At 40.7% G+C, this 16,363-nt stretch overlaps 1 protein-coding gene across 2 annotated transcripts in view; it reads right to left on the bottom strand.

The window, feature by feature from the left end:
* prkd2 (protein kinase D2) overlaps positions 1-16,363 on the bottom strand; it is a 37,488-nt gene that overhangs the window by 8,222 nt on the left and 12,903 nt on the right. The window contains exons 2-8 of one of the 2 annotated variants that reach the window (XM_075473426.1): positions 4,403-4,541; positions 3,865-3,996; positions 3,505-3,704; positions 1,309-1,492; positions 1,161-1,232; positions 974-991; positions 641-800 (exon numbers count right to left, since the gene is read on the bottom strand). In XM_075473426.1, coding sequence (XP_075329541.1) covers positions 641-800; positions 974-991; positions 1,161-1,232; positions 1,309-1,492; positions 3,505-3,704; positions 3,865-3,996; positions 4,403-4,541 — 905 coding nt within the window. The remainder of the gene's footprint in view (positions 1-640; positions 801-973; positions 992-1,160; positions 1,233-1,308; positions 1,493-3,504; positions 3,705-3,864; positions 3,997-4,402; positions 4,542-16,363) is intronic. The other variant, XM_075473427.1, reaches the window with a different exon arrangement.

The following is a 16,363-nucleotide window of genomic DNA, read 5'->3' as shown; positions in this document are numbered from 1 at the left end:
GCTGTTATTTTCTAAAACTATTTCTATTAGGGTAAGGATTTATGTGTTAGGTTAGTCTAAAGCAACTGGACATCTCTGTTGGTTCTTCAGGATGTTTAATCTCTCATCAAAAGTCTTCCATAGTTCTAACTGACTGGTTAGAACTGGACTTAGTTTTAAGTGAATTTAACTTTCAAAGCAACAGATTTTTCTGAGATTTGTGCAATTTATGATATCACAATCACAAGCAAACCCATCTTGCCTAGCTAGAAGCTTCATGTGTTTTACTCCTACAATCAGGGGTCCTCACTGGTAACCATGAGTGGGTTTCATGTTTGACAACAATCAACAATGGTGGCTCCCATTTGCTGATCGATTCCATGTGGTTCCACTGGGTTCGTTGGATTGGATAAAGTTTGCCCAAGAATTTGAAATAAGGGTATTTTGTCCAATCAACAGCTATACATTGTGCCTACACTTTTCCAAATGGTTTCCAGATGGCAAGTAGGGTGTCTGTTGAATGCGAGATTAAGTCTCCAACAGTCAAGAGAGAAATACAGGTCCTTTCTCGTGGAGCTCTTAGGACATCTGTAACCTGGATAACTGAAAACCTACTCAGATTTATTTGTGGTTTATCTGAATATTCAAAACCTTTTCATACCTTTGGTCTCCACTGGTTCCATCTTGGTTGTTGTCAGGAGAAAAGGACCCAGGGATGCTGCAAGCTTCATCCGAGTCATCCATTGAAGACTTGTCTGAGGCATCGTACTCACTGCTGTAGTCCATGGGCACCTCGGGGTCTGCACTGGGACTCAACATGTCTAAGGCAATAACAAAAGGGAGAAAGGGCTGAGTTTGGCCTGATTCAAATTGTTGTATGCTGTGAAAACCCTTCACTACTTGCAGCTGCCATAACAACCACCAAAAACATCACCAGCTATAAAGGGAAAGTGCAGCTTTGCATGCATCTGTACAGAGAGCCAATTATACTTACCAGAGTTACATCTGTTGTCTGAGAAGATAAAGAGATTAGTGACAGTGAGTTTTATTGTTAGACAATGAGTTATAACATGTATGGTTATTAGTGTTGACAATGACATGCACAGGAAAAATATTACAGTATCAAATACGTGCAGGTTTAAGGGAATCATAATCACAGGATGGCGATTCATATTTCTCACCTCCGATTGTCTCCCCGAGGCAGTCATTAGGAACCTTGTATACACAGCGTTTATGGCAGTTGAACTTGCAGTCTGAAAGGAATGCAACAAAGTTATAGAATACTTTGGATACCATTGGATATACAGAATATACAGTGTCTACACTCACCTTTGCACTGCAGACCCTGCCTGAACAGTCCTCTCAGAAGCCTCTTGCAGTACTGGCACACCGTTGGCCGTGTGTACGAGTGAACAGCAAACGTGTGCGGCACCTTCACCTTGCTCATCAGCATCTTATCCAGATGGACTGGTCGGCCTGTGTAGAAACGTCGCGCATCACTAGGGGTCCGTGGCTAGCAGAGTAGAGAAGACATCAAAATTATTAGTAAATATAGATACAAAGAGGTTTGGCTTTAAGATGAAAAACTATTTAACTAATTAATTATAAAACATGTCAAAATTGTTGATTTTAAGACAACATTTTTAAATGAGACTGGTTGTTTTTCTCTGGGAAACTTAAGGGCTGAACATAGTTCTCTGTACTGTCTCCATTGCCTCGCATACGCACATCTACATGCTATAACGTTTTAAAGACCACTTGATTGCAGTCTCATAAATATGTGGAACAATCTGAGGAATGTACTACTCTAGGTTGTGTTAGTGCTGCTGTTGGTCTCCCAGCTTTGCTCCGCTGTGGAAAAAACAGGAGTTAAAGAAGAAAGAGATCTGCTTTGTGATTGAGTGAAACTAGGATTGTCCAGGGCAGCTATTGTCAGAGCTCTTCACCTGTGCCTCTTTGCTATTTATGATTTTTGGAGCTTTGTTCTCTTTGTTGTAAAAATTATTTGTTGTCAGCGCCTCCCAGCTCGAGTTAACTTTCCACCTATCACCATTTGATCTAACATCATCATTTAACATCTTCTCCAAATCCTGTGTTTTGTTAGCTTTTTGGAGGACTGCACATCTATCTGTCTGCATTAAAAAAATGCCTGTATTCACAGAATGAGATTGACGCGCACCGACCGATACCTCTGTGACGCTACAAAACAGCTCTTAAGGACAACTCCTTGTGCAGGAGGAGGTTGTGGAGTATGTGAGAAAACCTATATGTCACTTCTAACTTTCTCTTCGGGAGATCATTGTACATGTAAATAGAGTCAAAATCACGGCACAAACACTGTCTTTAGCTTATGTAGATGTAGACTTTGCTATAAAATTAAGATTTTTTTTCTGTCTTAAATTGCTTTTGATTAAAACTGCTGGTTGTCACATACTCTTCGTGTGCTGGTTTTCATTCACAGTTTCAGACTCTTTTTCCCTTAAGGCAAAACAAACAAAAATGTATGTGAATGACAGCAGCTTCATTGTTAGCACAGAGAGTAGGTGTTAATTCAATTAATGTATTAGTGAACAGCTGGTCATTTACACATCTAGTTGTTACAGAACAAATATAACTTTGTTTAGAGTCAAGTTTTGGGCCCCCTGTTAAACTTAAAGGGATGGTTCGGAGTAGATTCACCCTAGGGTCATTTGAATCGTGACATCCAGCCAAGTAGCCCACCCGAAGTTTTTTCCGATCTTGGCCGAACATCAGCCGAGTTATCAAGTTATCCCGAATAGCTTCGTACAAGCGCTAACGGACCCTGGCAGTATCTCCAAAATTACCACACTAAAATCACATGCCATGACACCAAACTTCTACAGTAGTACAAATATGGTATGTACTCACAAAACGATGCATTTGGAAGTTTGTACATAGTCCAGGAGTTTATTATTATCAACACAAGCCTAATAGCTTCTCTGCTGCTAAAGCTGCGTCGACGTCACTTCCATGATCTGGGAGCTTCAATGTAAGATGAGGGTTGATCTACTACTGTAGACAACAAAGTATATGCTATATTCTACATGATTTTTTTTATGAATTTTTATGTTGTAGAGTTGTGAATTTATTTTATCAATGGAGAAATTGAGCAGCCTTGCTTTGTTGTCTACAGTAGTAGATCAACCCTCATCTTACATTGAAGCTCCCAGATCATGGAAGTGACAAAGTTATTCGGGATAACTTGGTAACTCGGCTGATGTTCGGCCAAGATCGGAAAAACTTCGGGTGGGCTACTTGGCTGGATGTCACGGTTCAAATGACCCTAGGGTGAATCTACTACGAACCATCGCTTTAAGTTGGATGATCAAGCTCTTTCATGCTTACAGTGTCAATATAAAAACTGTCTAAAGTGAGTTAAAGTGGGTTTAACTATTTTGTGGCTATGCCTTTATGACGTCAAATAAATGTAGTCCACCAGAAGCATTTATCAATTCCAATAACCTAAAAGTGACCAAAACATTGTGTCAATGACATGGGCAGTACCATTTGTGTGTGAGAGCGAATGAGACTGATCTCTTCTGTACAGGTGGAGGCCGTCCCAACACTGTACACTGACTCAGTGGTTGAGAGACGCAGAGATTGGCTGCTGCTCAGAGAGGTGGTGGACAGACGTCGTTTGCGAGCTCCACTGCAGTTATTTGGAATGCTGAACGCACAACGCTTGTGGTAGTTTAGTCCACATCCTGCAGGGGGCAGCATGGATCAAAGTGTCAGTGAGCAAGACATCAACAAAGCAGCAGAGGGGAGAAGACAGAGCAGATTTGATGAGTGTTACAGTTAATTCTCACATCTTAACAAAAGCGTCTTTTTCTAATTCACACTTCGTCTCTCTGTGTTTCTTACCGTCGCACTTTAGTCCTTGTCTAACCAGTCCAAACAGCATCTCTCCACAGTGATCACAGAAGGCTGGGGCCCGGTAGGAGTGAACATTGAGCGCGTGGGGCCGAATCTGGAAATCTTCAAACGTGGCTGCCGCTAAATGAGATAACAGGGGCACAATGGGGTAACAGTGGGTGTCAAGATACAATCACACTTGTGTAACTGGACAAACTGTGGAACGATTAGATGGATAAGATGGAACCTGGATCAGAAAATAGATTGGGTTCCTTTATGATGGAGGATAAGTGGAAGATCTTTGTGGAATATACAACGTGTAGTAAAATAAGCTGATGGGGACTGATCAGAAATGGGAGACAAAGAAGGAAGACCAAAGGAAGGAAGAAGGAAGGATATTTAGATTTTAATATGGTTATTATGCACTGTGATGGGGCATAAGAGCCACAAGAGAAGAGAAGAGAAGAGAAGAGAAGAGAAGAGAAGAGAAGAGAAGAGAAGAGAAGAGAAGAGAAGAGAAGAGAAGAGAAGAGAAGAGAAGACTTACCAGAGAGCACCACTTCCACCATGTCTCCCTCCTGAATGTCACTTGCAGCTTTAACAAGTTGCAGGATGTTATTGGTGGTTGTGTCATGCTTGAACAGCAAAATCTTGTCATAAATGCCGTAAAAGCCGCATTCAGGGAACTACAACACAGAAAAAAAGAAAAGAGAAATTATAAGTAAAGCAATAGAAACCAATGAAGTACTTAAACTCTGCATTTTTTAACGTCCACCACAAAAAAAAACAACGAAACAAATCAAATCCTGTCAGCAACAGTTATACATTCATACAGTTCTGTTGTGTTGTATGAGTCAAGGCACTAGAGAAGAACTATGAACCACGGTCTTATCTTCCTTAGCACATTTGTGAGATATGAAAAACTAAAAGTCTTTAAATCAAATCCTTAAATTTGGAGCACGGCCGCAACATAATCATCACGATAACTCTCCAGTACAGTGTCTTCCTTCTCGGAAACTGCAGTAGGGCGGGATCATGTGAGAGAAAGTGACGAAGGCTGCTTCATTTTTCATAATGAGCTTTCTGAAAAATCGTAGCTAAAAGGATTTGGGGAAAAATATTTCGAAGCATAAAACTTGCTGAAACTAGTTGGCAACAGTGTTAACCCAACCAGCATTCCCCTTTTTTGTGCCCACATGGTTCAAGAGGTCATAACTTTCTTCAGAAATCACCTACTCTTGTGTTTGCATGTTAACATCTTACCTTGGAAAACTGAATATTGAGTTAACAATCCCATTCAAACTTTTAGGGGGGGTTGATTTTATTTTCATTAGACTGATTATGATTTTATAATGAGCACAAAGCCACAATGTTAAATTTGAACATAAACAGAGTCCCAAAGCAAAAAGGATAATATTGGAACAGAATATCGAAAAGGCCTTGACAAGTTGGGGTCTTTATGGAAATATGGAAAAGCATGCCCATGTAGCCTGCAACCAAAGTTTGAAATAAAAATGAAAAAAAAAACATGGTCTGAAAAATAGTCTTGTTTTGAGAAAAATACATATAATGCTTTTAAATGATTGTTTCATGTAATCTTTTTAGGAATCTGGTAGAATATAAAAGGAGTAAAAAATAACAACTTTTTATGCTATAAATAGCCTTTTAAACTTCCAGATGTCTCCGCAAAACAATTGGATCTCAGATGAACAAAGGGCTCCCTTTGGTCCCCACAACTACAGGAAAACAAGCCCAAGCAGACAAGTGTAACCACTGTTACACAAGAAACTCAGGTTGAATCCACATATCAAGCAACTCAATCAATGTGGAAAGAAAGACAAAGGGGAAACTTTATCCTATGTTCTGATCAGTCATACAAGAGTACTCACTCAAACACACACACACACACACCCACATACAGGTGTTTCCATGAAGCTCTCCCACAAATATGAGAGATGAGAGTGTCAGTCAGAAATCAGCAGAGCGAGGGAGGCTGTCATAGGAAAACCCTGCTCTCCTGAATAGTTAATACTGCCTGGTTCACTTCAGTGGCCACAACACATGACACCACAGGTCCACACACACCCAGATTCATACACAGAGGAATACTTTTAGGGGCTTTAAAATCAATTACTCTCTTTGTAAGTACATGTGAGATGCGACAAGAAGATGAAAAAATGGCTTAAGTCTTGCATTTTTCAATGCAATCCCCCACCCACTTGCTCACACAAACACACAAAGTAGTCATCTCTGCTCTCTTGTTGTTTTTCTCTTGCGGAGTCAAGATTCACAGTCTCGCCAGGCTCTAACAACTCACAGGAAGGGGAACCCTGGTCTCCACCTTGGAACGACACAATGATACACACATACACCTCCTCACTTAACAACAGACACACCCTCCTTACAAACACCGACACACACCCTGCCTTTCCTCAACCCCCCCCCCAGCATATACACAGTCTGTCTTTCAGTTTCCCAACAGGCTCTCAACACTACCACATCTGAAATGCAGGCCTGGCTTGTACTGCTGCCAAGCTACACAACGAGTCCACCACGCCCCATCTGCGGGCTACTGCTGCTGACCACAGTCAACAACGAGACACAAAAAAGCACTACATTTCAAAATCAACAGAAGCTCTTTTACTTATTTAACAACAGTTGCATCTGTATATGATAAAAGAAAAGACATACACAGGGCTTGATGGAGATACAGCAGCTTGGCAGAGATAATGTAAGGATATATCAAATGGCTGTAGTGGAACCATCCAAATTATGCCTTCAGTGTTTGTTTTTTTGCTGGAAAAAGCTGGTTGTCTTATTTGCACACAAATCTGTGTGTTGCAAGTCTTCCTTTTGAAGACTGAAGGCTGGGTTATACTTCTTTTAACTGCCCTTGCGCTTGCGTCTTGCGCGTATGTTAATGGCTCGAGACGTTTATACTTCATTTTGCTTTGTCAGCGGTTGCGTGTGCTGCGTGGCGATTGACCGCCAGGACAGTAGGTGGAGTAGCGGGTTTTTTCAATGACAAGCCTACTATGATGAAAGGAAATTCACCGCCAGGACCTCTTCGAGTGGATTCATGCTTCTTCTTCTTGTAAATAGCCGGTATTTTGTCAGATTTTCAACACTTTGGGGGTCTAAACGACTACTTTCTCGCCTGAAAATGTTTCAAATGTTGCTAAAGTTATATATTTACAGAGTTTATAGCTTAAGGGAAATCAGCTTTTCAGGCCGGCTGATTTCGGCTCGGGCAGGAGTGAAGTGCACTGTGTGTAAACGCTCTGCATACTGTCAGATCGAGTATGCCGTTTTCAAGTAGTAGGCGGTTTCGAACACAGCCAGTGGCTTGCGCTTGCGTCTTGCGTAAAGTTTAGAAAATTGAGGTGACACACGCAAGCACGCAAGGGGGGGCTTGCAACCGCGCAAGGGCTTGCGTTGCGTCTTGCGTCTTGCGTTACCGAATATAAACCAGGCTTTAGACATCCAGGCTGAAAAAGATACCAAACAACCACACATGATGCAGATACAAATTCTGGTTGTGAAGTGTGTTTGTGTATCTTAAGACAGATTCAGCATAATTCAGTTTCACTTTGTCGTAGTTGTGCAATTCTTTATAATACATCTCTATATGCTGGGGCCTTTCTGTGTGGTTAGCATAACCGTTTTTGACTTTGACACATACTTCTAGGTTAAAATTAAGGGGACCCAGACTCCTCGAGTCATTGAGTCTGTGCATGGTGGGCTCTTACATTTGTAAGAGGACCGTAATGTAATGTAATGTTTGCCAAGAGTATTTCACCGAAGTAAGGAGTGTTGCCCGAAATCAACTCAGGGGGGAGTGCCATTGTAACTTTTGAGTGTAAAATTTTGCCATGGCTTGGTGAACATTTTAGCAAAACAGTTGCTCAAATTTCCTTTCAGCCAAACAAAATAATGTGACAATTTCTACAGGATTAATACCTTGCATCCAGGCATGACATAGTCAATCATAGCAGTGAAGCTCCAAGCTTAGTAACACAAGGTATGGTGTGAGGAAGACTCAGAGGCCTGAGGTCGATGCAAGGATGAAGATGGGATTTGCCTTGCTTATGTTGGATGAACACCAGATACCAGAGGCAGTAAGCGACCATGGAGCTTTCAGGCATGCAGTTAAAGAGTAAACACCTAACCCTCTATAATTAAAAGGGCAGGTTGGACATGTGCTGCAGTGAGATAATGCCATGCGAGTGTAGTGGCAACATGCTACACTTCATTAGTGGTGATCAAAAATGTCAAAGAAAATTCAGCTGCATCGTGCTTTCAAAAAAATCATTAAAGCATTTCTTCATCTCCATAAAATATGCTGCAGCAGTATAAATTGGTCATAGTTGCTGTGAAAAGTGAGCTGTTAGGCATATGGATTATGCAGCGCATAATGGAAGACAGTTCATCAATATCACTGGCTTTAGGTCAGTGAGATGATACAGACAAAAGGCTCCTAACTTTCCCAACAACAGACTTGAAAGCCGATGAGCTCTCTGAGAGAAGTGATTAATGTAATAACTACATGCATCAGTACTTAGGATGGCCACAAATAAGCAGACAGACTGCTGCCATTTGTAATTGTAAACACCCACAAAGCCCAGATCAGAAGAAACTTCCAGCACTGCCCAAATCCACTGTCAACCAACTTCTGCATGTACTGTTTAATGCCAGACCGTTTGCTATTAACCCCAGACTATTACTGCTCCTGCTCATTGCTTTCTGGCTGAGCAACTCAAGAAACAAGGCGAGTCATATTATCCTGCACCTACTTTCCAAAACATACACAATGTGCTGACCACAACTGCGGCTGCCACGTCTGTACAGACCACAAGTCTTTACAGCTTCACTGACGAGCATGATATCCAAACTTCCCAAAACCACCGTTCCCTCGGAGAAAATAACCATTTTCTTCTTTTTCCCCCCTTCCTGTTTAAGTTTTCAGTAAAAGTACAGGCTAGAATGAGCATATACACCACTTATTACTTCCATCTGTATAGCAGCCTAGTGAGAATTCGCATTATTTGACTTGTAATTATGTAACCGTCTCTGTATATTTGTGGATACACTGTACATTGAGCGTTGAGGGTAAAGGTTAGGGGTATTGTTAACATGAGATTGCATGTGTGTACAGTCTGCAAACAAAAAGGCTGGTATGATCCTATACATTATATTGTAGGAGGTAGTGTGGTTTGCCTGAAGGTGGGGTGGGTCTCTGGCCGCTTTCTTTAGGTTGTCAGGGATCAGGTTGCTCGGTTTTCCCTGCACTATTCCTGCAGCTCTTCGGACCAATGAACCCATTACAAGTTAAATGAATTATGAACTAGTCTTTCTGTACCTAGTCAACTGCCTTTGTTTCCCATCACTTTTATTTTCCCTTGAGTGTTAAACTCTGGTCCCACAGAACTATATGCAGTATATGTGTCTTCAAGTTATTCAGTAAGACTCTAAGAGTACATTCATATTTATTGACAATCAGTTTAAGACACTTTCGAAGTGAAAAAAATGAATTGATTTCTTCACCTTTTAAATCACATAATAAATTGAATAAAGTCAAGAGACAACATGTCAAAAGCTAAAAGTGAAGAATTTATTTGTATTTTTGAACAAATATGAGCTAATTTTGAGCTTGATACCAGCCAAAGGCGTTTGGAGGTTGGGGTGCGCACATCCACAAAGCAATTATCCAGGTGCCGGACAAAAGTGTCAGACAGTGTGATGAAATGGTCCGCACACTGGGTATAAGCTCCAAAAAATATACTTTATTTCATTTATACATAAACGGCAACGTTTCGATCCACCAGTGGGATCTTCCTCAGGCAATGAGAGCAGTAGTCTGGGGTGACTTATATCACATGACCTACAGGTAGGCTACCTGGCAAAGCAGGTGAGCGCACCCTAAGGTGACAAGTGGCATAACAAGCGCCTAGACGCACTGGCATACTATTTAAAAGAAGACCAGTGATCACAGTCGGTCATCAAAGAAAACAAAAAAACAAAAGGAACAATCAATCACAATAATCAGAACAATAATCGATAAAAGATATTTGGTATGGAAGACACATAAAATACAGAATATTCACAATAGGGGCCTCAAGTCAAATTCCATATTGAGACCTTTGGGGGACAAAGTGTTTAACATGTAAATATAGAATGCTTCCCTTCTAAGCAGAAGGTTATCAATGTCTCCTCCACGTCTGGGGGTGGAGACTTGCTAAATGCCAATGTATTTTAATGTTGACAGGTTATGTTTAAAAGTGTTAAAGTGCACAGCAACTGGATTTTTTTGGTCATTAGTGCGTATGCTACTTCTGTGCTCCGCAATGCGAGTTTTAATGCAGCGTGTAGTTTTGCCTATATAGACGAGGCCACAAGGGCACTTGATCATGTAAATAACGTTCGTGGTGTTGCATGAAATAACCCCTTTTATTTTGAGCACCTTCCCGGTGTGTGGATGGGTGTAGGTATTACACTTGTAGGTAAAATTGCATTGTGCACACTGTGCGCACCTGTAATTTCCTTGAGGGAGAGGTGAGAAAAAAGGTGGTGGTTTTATGGGGGGTTGGTCAGCTCTTACGACCAAATTAGAGATGTTAGACGAGCGCCTATAGGCGAAACGCGGAGGCTGTCTAAATGACACGTCTTGTAATGTAGGGTCGGAACACAGAATTGGCCAATGTTTACGCACGATATTCTCAAACTCTCCCTCACCTCTCCCTCAAGGAAATTACAGGTGCGCACAGTGTGCACAATGCAATTTTACCTACAAGTGTAATACCTACACCCATCCACACACCGGGAAGGTGCTCAAAATAAAAGGGGTTATTTCATGCAACACCAAGAACGTTATTTACATGATCAAGTGCCCTTGTGGCCTCGCCTATATAGGCAAAACTACACGCTGCATTAAAACTCGCATTGCGGAGCACAGAAGTAGCATACGCACTAATGACCAAAAAAATCCAGTTGCTGTGCACTTTAACACTTTTAAACATAACCTGTCAACATTAAAATACATTGGCATTGAGCAAGTCTCCACCCCCAGACGTGGAGGAGACATTGATAACCTTCTGCTTAGAAGGGAAGCATTCTATATTTACATGTTAAACACTTTGTCCCCCAAAGGTCTCAATATGGAATTTGACTTGAGGCCCCTATTGTGAATATTCTGTATTTTATGTGTCTTCCATACCAAATATCTTTTATCGATTATTGTTCTGATTATTGTGATTGATTGTTCCTTTTGTTTTTTTGTTTTCTTTGATGATCGACTGTGATCACTGGTCTTCTTTTAAATAGTATGCCAGCGCGTCTAGGCGCTTGATACCAGCCAAACCATCTAGAAAAAAGAAAAAGAAAACTTGAAAGGAGGCATGTCTGCGTCGCACCATCTCTTCTTTTAGAACACAAATTTTGGAAAGGGACCAATTGCATTACTTTTGAAAGTGACATGGAAGCCTTGAAGAGAGATTTATTTGGATTCCTGAATCTTTTCATCATATTATGAACTGTACACAACAACGTTCCCGAATTCTGCAATTCAATTTAAACTATTTTGTCTTACAATCTTTCACAGAGAGGGATGACCTCATCCCTTACGTTGATTATCTGCTTTTAGAGTCAAACATGCTATGAACTTGTTTCAGCTTAGTTAGCTTTGTACCTTATATAACCTCACTCAACCGTGGCAGTGAGGAAGTTATTCAAATGGAAACTGGAACTGCAAAAGTGATCAATTTGCAGCTGATGCAGCCACCACGATCATCAACCTCCATGTTGTAAACTATTACTTTGTGTTCCTGTGGATGTAAGTGCTGTTGCTACTGTAAAAAGTCATTAGGGGCAAGCAACTTTATCCAGATTATCTGTAAGTCATTAATAAGAACTTTTATCTACTTGAAACATCCTCATGTCATACCAGTTTGATGCCACAAGGAGTGGCTTTTGTGAGAGACATAAGAGCACAAAAACATTGCATTCAAGCACACAGATACATTCTAAGACAACGTATGGCTTGTTATTTACTCTATAATGTGCTTCCATCCTGTTGGTTTGTTTATTTCTTTGTTGACCACCTAAGCCTGTAAGGAAGATTACATGCCCTGAGGTGAGGACTGAGATAGTGTTTCTGACAGCAACAAGCACAAACAAACTGGAGCATGTATAATATGAAACAGTGATACCACTAATACCTCATTCTTCTTCTACTTTAGGTTTTTGCTGTTACTTTTTAGACACATACATCAGATTAATGTAATCGGGAAGTTTTCTGAGCAAATAATTGCGGGTTTGATTTAATAAAACAAGCAATTTAAGGTTACCGCCTTAATAAGGTCTTGTTGCTTGCACACAACCTCAAGCAGAAATATCTTGAGTTGGGTTTATTTCAACCTTGTGGGCCTGTCAAATGCTATAGGGCCGCTCTTTTTAATATAGACCCTCTTTATAAAAAGATGCAGCATGTGTGAAGTCTTTTATGCCCTGCTGAGAAAGCTTGTCGCTTCTGCTTTTCATCTTCCTCATCACTTCCCTTCTGGCAGCTCAGCAAGAGCCACCTTTGACCACCAAGCCGCACACACACACACATGCACACCCCAGCGCTCACAAAATTACATATAGTTGACTTCTGTGCCAACAAGCCATCGCTTTACAGCTTATAGACAGCAAATCTAAGTAATTGTGCCTCAACACTGCTGTTAAAAATCAACCTTTGAACTGATCTTGCATTTATGCAGCTCATTGGATCTTTTTGAATCTAGTGAGAGAAACATTTGCCCAACTTGGTTTCACATTATTTTAGAGATGCAAAATGGCCTGAGTGACATGAGCTTTAATAAACTGAGACATTATGATTACACATAAGAAATAACTACATGATACTTAGGGTGACACAAAAGCAAAAAGGGAAACTCCATATGGTCCAAAAACTAACAACAAACTGACTTTTATGGCAGCTTTAGGGCAGGGGATCTCTAATCCACACGAGTTGTTTCAGAACTGTATCGGTAACATTTTATGCCACATATGCCTAAACTATTATTTTGGTACATTTGAGTAGTAAGTTGCTGTAAGTAAGTTTTCTGTCCATGACACAGGAAGCTGCAAACTTGAGCATGTAGTTTATAGCTCCTCAAAGGAGTGAAGAAGCCCGCATGTAAATATGTAATGAACAGGTCGCCTCAGGAAAGAATTAGGACGTTAAAACTACGCCATAGTCACAGAAAATAGGAATGCACACAATTAACTGTGAATATCACTGCAAATAAAAAACTGAGGCTTAGGCTATTTCAACATTTAAATCTAGATAGTGCTTTATGGTCTAAAAGGAATGCTCAGATACAAATAATAATAATAATAATAAAAAAAAACATAAATGTAAAAAGAATAAAAGGATCAACACAGATTTTTATGTTTGGTGTATCACAAGAACTCAATTTATCATCTTTTTTTGGTTGCGTGGCAGATCATTTCAAGATTCAAGACTGAAAACAGACATCAGAACTGACTGAATATTTACTTTTAAGTCTCTAGAGCAAGTAGCAAAAATTGAGTACGGTCACTTTATTTTTTGTATGGGTCCAATGACGAATGACGGGAGAAGTGAGATGTTACAGAATGACAGAGGCTGGGTTTGTGTTTACACAGTTCTGTACGTGAGAAAAACAACACAGTTTGGCAGAATCAATTGGGCCAATCTTCAGCGATGACAACACATGCCTAATAAGTGGGAATCAGCGTGCTGTGTATGACATTTAACACCGAGCTCTGTAAACATTGTGACCTCTATAGCCCTACATGGTCTTCCTCACTGATGTGTTTCTGCAACAGGAGCTGGTTATCACAACAGGAACCTTATCCAGCCATTTTATAGTCAAGAGGAAACACACTGCATCCCTTCAAACAACAGACATTGTTTAAACATCCACTTCTTACAGTGTAACAAATCACCCCCCGGCAAGTGTGCGTGCACACACTCACATTCTTATGGATTATGACGGGCTTTGATAAACCTGTTTTCACTCCTGTGCGGATTTATGCCCTGAAATCCGCACCTCTCCCATTGAACCAGTCCTAATTGTTGGAACTCACCTTATTAACGCATCAGGCAGGGGACGCAGAAAGAGCCTCACCTTTTTGAAAACGATGAGGTGTTTAATGAGGGATTGCCGTGACAACAAGCACGTAAAGACGTCAATGTTCTGACCTCATTAGCTCCTGACAACAACTTGGAACAACGCAGGAATTTTTCCTTTTGTGCTGACAGAGTTAGTGATGGAACAGATGTAATACTGGCCCAGTATTCTATTTTTAACCCTTGTGAGGTCACAGCCTGGTGAAGATATGGAGCGGAGGATAAAAAGGAGAACCATCCCTTCCCTCCCAGTGCCATCAGTTACCTGTTGAGTCTGCCCGACGAATCGTAGTGTCCTTAAGTAAACAAAGGACAAAAATTAGATCTCGTCTTCAAAACACTCACATGACGCGCTAAATCACATGAACGAGTATAGGCTTTGTTCCAGGAAGACAAGGAATAAATTAATACCCGTGACGTCAGCTCACTCCAGGGCTTGGCAGACAAAAAGAATGAAAACAAAACAAAGACGTGTCAAGGAGGAGTGAATGATAGGTTGAATAATGCAGTAAAGTAAACCTTGCTCCTATGATGTCACAAACATTGTATCTCCTTAAAACATGTGTAGTCTGAAATGAGTGCTCTGAAACTTCCTGTCTCTGCCAAAAGTATACCATTATCACTTTCAACCCTCCTCACGATGCAAAAAGCAATGACACAAAAGGTTGAAAGTGAGTCGAGCGCTTCAGCTGTAGAATATAGCTGGAAATAATGGAAATCTTATCGTACACACATTTAAGACTAAATGCAAAAACTTTCTTCTTCCTGGATTTGACATATTTCCTGTTAAACTAGTAAACTGTAAAGAAGGGGGTGGGGGTATACGGTTGCTTTATTTTCATAGATATTTAGATATTCAGGTCATGGTTGAACAGAGGGCAGCTGGACTTTATTTTTTTAGCTTCACACGTCCTCGGGAACCTGTTGCCTTCTATTCAAACACTTAAGATTTACTGGGTGATGTATAAAAGTTAACATTCTTAAATACATGCAGTTTTAAAGCAGTAATATATTCAAAAGCAGCAACACCACAGGCTGCATGCTTTCTGCAAATTTTCCAAAAGCACTAATTGCTGCCTTGTATATTGCTCTGTTGCCATGTCATATTTTCTCCTGGCTTATTTTGTGTGGATTCATCTTTGTTTGTTTTGCCCAGTGAGGACGTGACAGCAAACAAACTCAGGGAGACTTGTGGCGACAGAATTTGAGGTCCTCACAAGCAGAGATTACTTTTTCAGTCAATTCTTGGTTTAGGGGTAAAGGTTAAGGGTAGACTAAGGGTTAGGTGACTAGTTACATTGATTAAGGTTAGAATAAGATGCTGGGAAAGGTTAGGGGTTACATGCATTTTGTAAGCAAAGTGTGTGTGTGTGTGTGTGTGTGTGTGTGTGTGTGTGTGTGTGTGTGTGTGTGTGTGTGTGTGTGTGTGTGTGTGTGTGTGTGTGTGTGTGTGTGAGTGTGTGTGTGTGTGTATGTTTGTTATCCTGGAGTACAGAGACATAATCAGGTTCACATTCCTGACCTGCTAGTTTCTTCATACCACAAATAATTGTAAAAGCCTGATGGTACGTGTGTTTGTGTTTGTGTGTACTTGTGTGTCACATACAAAGAGACACAAACACCAAAAGAAACATCTAGCACATTATCCATGACGTACAATGGTAACGGGCTGAATGCATAAAATCCTCAATAACAACTCCACCACTACTCTGTGTGAGTATGTACGTACATAAACAGATACATTTGGTTTATACCTACAGAAACAAATCAGGTTTACATGTACAGAGAGAAGATCAGGCTCAAACAAATGGAAAAAACAAACGGAAAAAGTGCACTGTACAGTTATGTGAGAGTGCATAAAGTAAGCAGAAGAAGCTTAGTCTTAAGCAGGGGCACAAGGACAATGCATCTCATTCTGCTCCCAGCATCAAGGTGGACGAGAAAGGTAATACGAGAGCCATAACCAGGCATGAGAGAGGGGCCCGCTTTTGCTCTTAAGCAGCCTTTGTTGCTTGCAGCTCCCCTCTCCATCAGCCCACACCATCCTCCACCTCTGTCTACCCTTGGCTCGGTTCTGGGCAGGTAAGCTAACACTGGTCTCAGTCCACTTTGTTTGTAATGAACAAATGACTCATTCATGACAAGGAGGATAGACGGGAGACAAAGCTATTACATATATTTGACATACATCTTTACAGTGAAGACGCAGCAGTGACCATAACTCTCTTGTAAATCAGAGAACTCAAAAAATAGCTATTTGCATCTACCACAAGTACTATACGCTACTGCTATTGTTCATTTCTTCATATCTAGTCTATCGCGTTTACTTGTGCCTCATAAAGTAACAAAGTAATA

Source organism: Odontesthes bonariensis, chromosome 9, assembly GCF_027942865.1.
Source record: "Odontesthes bonariensis isolate fOdoBon6 chromosome 9, fOdoBon6.hap1, whole genome shotgun sequence".
NCBI classification, from domain to species: domain Eukaryota; kingdom Metazoa; phylum Chordata; class Actinopteri; order Atheriniformes; family Atherinopsidae; genus Odontesthes; species Odontesthes bonariensis.
Note: the sequence above shows the minus strand (reverse complement) of the source record. Positions and strands in the feature narration are given on the sequence as shown.